General features: G+C 31.5%; 1 protein-coding gene across 1 annotated transcript; it reads left to right on the top strand.

The window, feature by feature from the left end:
- The first annotated feature begins 1623 nt into the window (after positions 1 to 1623).
- Positions 1624 to 6438, top strand: LOC112722625 (uncharacterized). The gene is made up of 6 exons (XM_025773721.3): positions 1624 to 2287; positions 2550 to 2650; positions 3876 to 3973; positions 4659 to 4867; positions 5851 to 5903; positions 6094 to 6438. The coding sequence occupies exons 1-6, from the start codon at positions 1657 to 1659 to the stop codon at positions 6106 to 6108; spliced, it is 1107 nt and encodes a 368-aa protein (XP_025629506.2). The 5' UTR covers positions 1624 to 1656; the 3' UTR covers positions 6109 to 6438.
- Positions 6439 to 7270: the final 832 nt, after the last annotated feature.

Consider the following 7270-nt stretch of genomic DNA (forward strand, 5'->3'; position numbering starts at 1 on the left):
TGTTTCCATAGAGTTTTGTAGGCCAGGTTCAGGTTCCATCCCCTCCATGATTTTATTAAGTAATGCTAGGTCCAGTTTATAAATATTTTTTGTTCATATTTTAAAGAGTAACGAGTAACGAGCAAAGATGGTGTGTAAGTGCTGTTGCAAGATTACGGAAACTTGAAAGATAACTGCATAATGACTGTGGTATATAAAGAAAGTTTTTGAAAACTTATAATGAAAAGGTAATAACGAAATCTCTTAATTAAATTTATTAATTTATTAACATTTATTATTATCAATCAAAAAATTGACAAATTTTTTGTGCTAATGAATAATGCATTCTTATTGTACATTTATAATTTGAGAATATTAAAATTATCTTAAAAATTCATATTATTTTATTTTCCTGATAAACAATTTTATAATTACGTTAATCATATAATTTTGTATACTAACATTGATATAATATTGTTTTAGGTATATATTTTGCAGGTATCAAAGGATAGTATTGAGTTGTTATTCAATGAGTTTAAATTAGAGTAAAGTATCATTTTTGTCCCCAATGTTTGGGATAAGTTCTATTTGTGTCCCTAACGTTTAAATCGTCCTATTTGTATCCTTAACGTTTATAAAAGTGATTCAATGTTATCCTACTATCAATTATACTAACAAATCAGATTATATTTTTCAATTATTCTCACTTGAATGTATTCATTTTCAATTAGGTCTCACTTGGATGTGTTCGATTTTAATATTATACCTACTATTTGTGTTTAGATTCAATTATGTCCCTAGAAAAGTGAATTGTATAAATGTTGTAGGAATTAGTTTCAACATTTGATGAGCTATTTTTCGGAGTAGATCATCGATTCTATCCCAGATATTTGTATTCTAACTTCAAGAAGAGATTTTTAAAACTCAAACTAAAGCGCTCGTGATGTGTAATTAACGGCAGGATAATATTGAATCACTTTTACAAACGTGAGGGATACAAATAGAACGATTTAAACGTTAGGGACACAAATAGAATTTACTTCAAACATTGTGGACAAAAACGATACTTTACTCGTTTAAATTATTTATTGGTTATTGGAGAATTTTCTGCATTAGAATTTTCTAATAATTTGTTGTTAATTTTGAGATGATTTTGATATGTTCTTAGGTCACAGTAAACATATAAAAATTTGTTGGTGAATTTAAGTATTGCTAGATTATTTATGATCACATGCAGTATATATGTTGATTTATTAAAGAAAGTAGATTACTAAAATCGATTAATAACTATTTTAGAGTTAATTCAATTAACACTAGATTAAAAAAATAAATAATGCATAACATGTTACTTTTTTGTTAATCAAATTATTATAATTCAAATTAATTTTAATAAAATAACTTAAAATTATAATTTTAATCTTATCATGTTCATTATACGGGTAATTATACTTGTTATTATTACTAATTTAGGAATGGGCTAACATATACTAAGCATGATTCATGTGTTTGTCATCACCTTTTCAGCAAAAATCTTCTAACTAAACATTTGTTCTTTTTCTTTTTCATCATCTTCAATTAGGATGCATCCTGAATTCCTGATAGTAGTATATAGAACATTGCGTAGCACCATGCAATTCCTGCACAAAACACAAACCCAATCAAAATCATAATTATTCTATGTTAAATATAAAGTACTCTGAAATTAGCAAGAGAGAACAATGCAGTCATCAAATTTTGACACATTATAATAACTATCAGAGTGTAGATATTGATATTCCTATTTCTATATTGATTGATTTTGACATGAATAATCTAAAAAAAAAAAAACACGGAGCAGTAGAGACTAGAGAGAGAGTGATGAAGCGGAATACGTGGCGGTCAGCGAGCTCTGCGTTTTTCCACTCCGTGGACTTTTCCCAATCAAAAAACGAAAAAAAAAAAAAAAAACTGACCCTTCCTTCCTTAGCGTTCGTTACGTTAACTTTCCAATCACGAAGAAGAAGAAGCAACATGGAGCTGTGGAACAAAGCTCGAAGTTTAGCGGCAGAGGCAGCAAAACGATCTCATGACCTGTCGTTTGGAGCTTCCAAGCTTTCCAAAGAATTCGCCGCTCAAGCTTCCGAGCTAAGCGCCCAAGCCATCAAGCGAGCCGATCAGATCAAGCTCCTCGCCCTCGCCGACTCCGCCACCGCAACCGCACCTTCTCCGCCCGACGATGTCGACCTCGAAGCTTTCGGCATCACCGACCATCTCAGAGAATTCGTCACCGGCATCACCGTCACCACCTTCCGAGATTTCCCTCTTCAAGGTTTTCTTCTTTCTTTCTTATCCTTTTTTAGGAATCTTAGGGTTCGACTTAGGTGCAGTTATGTAAGCTTGTTCAATTGATGCCGTTCTGCTCTTCGTTGATTTATCTTAGTATATTCTAAAGTGAAATTGAGTGCATTATAGCTTTAGTGATGTTTAGTTTAATCCTTAGTCTTAGTATAAATAGTGTTGGTGAATACTAGTTCTGTTTATTGTTAATAGGAGAAGCTTGTGTTCTTAACTTGCTTGGTTCCTGTTTGCAGATGATACTGAATTGTCTGATGTCCCTGCTGTTTCTAATGTTAGGCAGGACCTAACCGATTGGCAGGAGAAACATGCCAAACTTGTTCTTTCTGCAGTCAAGGTATCATCCTCTTAAAGTTTGATTAGTATTAAATCAAAGAATAAATAAGGGGTTTTGAGGATTAACTTATTAAGTACTTTGTTTAGATAACTGCATTCTTTCGTGGTGCTTTCATTAAGAGAAGAGCCAGTGATATTAAAATCAATTCTTCATTTACTGTAATCTAAACCATGGCAGCTAAGAAGTAAAACCTGCTTTTTCTATAGTGATTAGTGACTCTGTCTTTTACATGCTGTTTCGGGTAGTATGTAGTAACTACCATTTGCCCAATATTATAGTTGAAATCTTCACATGACATGATATTAGGTAAAAAAGTTTCATGTATCCTTAAAAGCGTTGGAGTGGGAAGTCATGAGTAAAGTAGAGTACATGAATTCTAACCAGGATAATTGCCAAAATGGAGCTCATGTTTGCAGCATGATAGTGTATTAAGTGGCGTGGTATTGAGGATAGTCTGTGGATTTCAGATGTTAATTATTTGTGCCTTAACTATCATCCTTTGCTGTTTGAGGAGGAATTGGGTGTAAGTTTAAGAGAAAAGAGGGAGGGAGAATGGAATAGGTTAAGGGTGCAATAGCTAAACCATCCCAGACTGTAGCGAGGTATAGTAAAGCTTTTCTTTTCCAAAAGTAGCTTATAAAAGCTAGCTTTTAAAAAGTTGTAGTATCTATATTTTGGTAAATTAAATTAAAAATGACTTTCAATATGTACGAGCAATAGCAAGTGCACTTGGTAAAATAGTTTTTAAAATTAAAAAATACTATAATAGATATTAATGTAAGAATTAAATTTGGATATTAATTAATGTATGAGGTAATATTAGACTTTTTAATTTTGATAAACACAAGCCATATTTGAAAAGTTCTACCTTAGGTGCTTTCAAAAATACTGTTATCTTTTAAAAGTTACAAGCACAAGCACATGGTGTTTTTGATTTACCAAACGTAAAATGAGGGACTTGTGCTTTTAGCACAAGCACCTCTTCAAAAAATTTTACCAAACCAAGCCTTATTTGACCGTCAGTTTGTTGGATCCACATGGGGTAATTGGTGAAGACATGTTACCACGAGAGAATCATAACATGTGTTCCAATCTCCAATTATATCGTTTATGCAAATCGACTATTTAAAGACATTACATCTTTTTGCATTAATCTAGCATGAAGATAAGATAGTTTGCTAGGATTTATGGCTTGGTTTATGTATACCTGCTATTGTTGTTGTAGGAAATTTCAAGATTGAGGTATGAGCTGTGTCCACGTGTTATGAAAGAGAGGAAGTTCTGGAGAATATATTTTATACTTGTGAATAATCATATTGCACCGTAAGTCATTTATCCTGTGGCTGCAGTATTTTGGTTTTCACTTTTCACATTAAATTTTGTTTCTGACCTCAGTAAATTTGATAAAGGATTATTTGGTCTTCATAGTCTGAGAAGACTACAAGATCATGTATTCTATGAATGCTTCCAAGTTTTTTTTATGACGCAAAACATGCAGAGATTTTTTAAAATTTTATAAATATCACTTACTGTAGGCATTTAACATTTACTTTTTAAGTTAGAATATTGGAATTCATACATTTTTGAAGGGGAGCCTTGGAGCAACAATTGAGTTATCTCTGTGTGGCTTCAAGGTCACGGATTCAAGCCGTGGTAATAGTAATTACACTGGGTTAACACGGGATACTTATGCATTGCGTTGCCCTTTTTTTATTGGAATTTGTACATTTTTTTTAAGGTTTGCGAAGTATCTAAAAGATTCATCCCCATCCTTGACACAAGGAATTACACTCAATATTTAAGGAACTTCTTTGCTGTTGGAAATAATTGTCCAATTTGGAGATTGTACTTTTGTTACGAAAACTCAATATACTTGTGAGACAGTATCATGTTAGTTTTACTCATACATGATTTATATGCCACGTATTTCTAAAAATTACCTCTCCTGGATTTACTTTTACTGTTTTGTGACTTTGGGTAAACTGTTTTATCTTGTGATTTCTGATAGCTATGAGAAAAAGTACATGGAAGATGCTAAACTAAAATCATCTGAACAAGTAAAAGATCAGACAGTGATGGAACCATTAGAAGTTGAATTGACCTCTAATCAAGAAGTGCAGGAAGTGAAAAAGGAGACTAAAACTAAAACTTCAACAACTGAGCAAGACTTGGATGTATTTCTTCTGGGAGATGCAGGAGACAGTGACAATGATCAAGGTACACCTTATCAATTTATCCATTAAAACCTATCATTTATTTCTGAATAATCTGGTTTATTACTAATAGGCTTGGTGCATCTCCAATTATAATTTATATCTCATTTTTCTTAAGTATCAGAATAGTTAAAAGGATATTAATGATATTATAACAAACACTCAGAGTTATGCCATGCAATTTGTCTATGAATATTTTGTCTTATACTTGATACATGTTTGGTCCTTTGATTTATGCTATTGTCTGGAAGCTTTAGAGAGGACCATATTGAGCTTCAATCCCCATGTTTGGATGGTTAATAAGATGAGAAAGGGGAAGGTGAAATGCTGTGAAGATTTGGATATATAATCCTTAATTGAAGTTTTTGAAGTAACTGAAATTGATGTGATCAATGCAAAACTCCTCCTCCTAATTAACTCACAAGTTGAAGACAAGCATTAAAAGAGAGTTTGAGAGTGGATGATTCCTTTCACATTTCCTTTCATTTAAACTCCCAAACGCCAGGAGTAGTTTCCATTTGCAAATTTCTCTTGAAAAAATCTATTTAGAAATTGTTTCTTTCCATAAGCTAACTCCACTAGATGGACTACGATTTTCTTGGTGTTTGCCCATTTGTTATCTAGACTGGCCATATTCTCAAGTATGGGAAAATTTAGTGGGTGTATTCAAGAATATTATAATAGTTGTTATCTTGCTGAGCATAAAAAAATAGTTAGTATCTTACTCTGGGGATATAAATTGGATTATGGAACGTAAATTATTGTGCAGTAGGTGTTTCATGTCCACAGATTCCCAAATTAGTCCATCAATTTTGTCCTCCAAAGATTTTGCAAATCAATTTGGTCCATCTACATTTAGAACGAACTGTAATATTGAGCCTCAATGCATGTCATATACATCAATATGTACCTGAATATGTAACGTGAATTTAGTCTGCAAGCTTTGATGAGAGTTTAAATTCACCATCAACCTCTCTCGTCTTTCAGATAATGGCAATGGGGGCTTGGATGATGATTTAGACAACCTGGTGGAAAGTTCCGTAAGTATCATACTATATGACTATTTGTAATTCTACTAATCCACTTGATAATTTTTATTTTCATTTTCTTCAATTACAAAAGCTGAGGAAAAATTTAGCCTTTGGTATAAGTTATAATGTATATTACTATCTTCGTTTTTAATATAATCTGAATTGACCAATTTATTTGAAACCTTGCTTGAATGTGCAGGATGATGAGAAATGAAAATCATAGATGTTGCGTGAACTTGTAGGGTGACATATAAGTAAGTGGTTGCAACATGGCCGAGAGAATATTCATGATCAAATGTTGCTTGCTTTATTATTTGACAAGACACAATTGCTGGCTGAGCTGTTCCACTTTTGCTTAAATTTATTAATTTATGCAGCCACCCTTTCATTTCGTGTTTCTAATTTCCCCCACGTTGAGGAATGAATGTCGACTTTGTTATTGTAAAGAATGTTAGTATTTTATTAGGCGACTAAGTTAGTTAAGTTATTTAACTACGTCTCTTATATATAGTATTATAGTGTATATAAAGGAATATTAAATGTACACGAGCAATTCTTCTATTAGAGTAACTTGTAATCTAAAACCCAAAAAGCAAAAACGAACAAAGCGATTGAAATAATTGAATAACATGACAGTTGTGACATTCTATTGGAGCTACAAACGAAGTTTTGGAGTGTTCGTGAACATATAAGTAATATCAACAAAAATGTTGTGTATATAAGAAATCAACTATTAAGTTAGTGCTATTTCACATATTATATATATATATTTTAGTTTTTCACGTTATCTCCCAACCCGAACTAATTTGTTGAGATATTGAGTTTCATTTAAGAGTTTGTCGATGGCCAATAGGTTGCTGCATGCACAAGGTGTGATTCGAATTTCCAGCACTTCTTTAAGCGAGTAATCATTAGACTAATCTAACTTGGTTATAGTTTTTAATATATATTATTCGAATTTTCGGCACTTCTTTAAGGCTGAATTTGGTTTAGCATTAGAAAGAAGAGAAGCACCACGTTTGAGGGCATTGAACGCTTTCTCTTTATATTTGGATACTTTTTTTTCTCTAAACTTAGAAAATCAAGTTAGGATTGAATTTATTTTTCTTATCAATTCTACCATTTATTTTCTTACTTGTAGTCTCTTTAGTATTCAAATATTTTAAATATATAATTATATTTTTTTATTAAATTTTTATTTTTGATTTTGTATAAAAAAATTATTTTTATTTGACTATGTTAAATTTGTAAGTGTAATTTTTGTATATTAATTTATTATAATAATTTTGTTATAATATAAATTATTAATCCCATTAAAAAGAAGAAAGTAAATAAAAAACTAATTATAACTAAGGATAAAGTCATAAATAATAAAA

This window comes from Arachis hypogaea, chromosome 11 (genome assembly GCF_003086295.3).
Source record: "Arachis hypogaea cultivar Tifrunner chromosome 11, arahy.Tifrunner.gnm2.J5K5, whole genome shotgun sequence".
Lineage (NCBI taxonomy): Eukaryota > Viridiplantae > Streptophyta > Magnoliopsida > Fabales > Fabaceae > Arachis > Arachis hypogaea.

What these genes read in the sequence shown, in the direction of transcription:
- LOC112722625 (XM_025773721.3), top strand. Translation starts at nt 1,657, where the DNA reads ATGTTAAATATAAAGTACTCTGAAATTAGCAAGAGAGAACAATGCAGT. An exon ending in CCGAGATTTCCCTCTTCAAG is followed by an intron (nt 2,288 to 2,549) that starts GTTTTCTTCTTT and finishes TCCTGTTTGCAG; the next exon opens with ATGATACTGAATTGTCTGAT. An exon ending in GTGAATAATCATATTGCACC is followed by an intron (nt 3,974 to 4,658) that starts GTAAGTCATTTA and finishes GATTTCTGATAG; the next exon opens with CTATGAGAAAAAGTACATGG.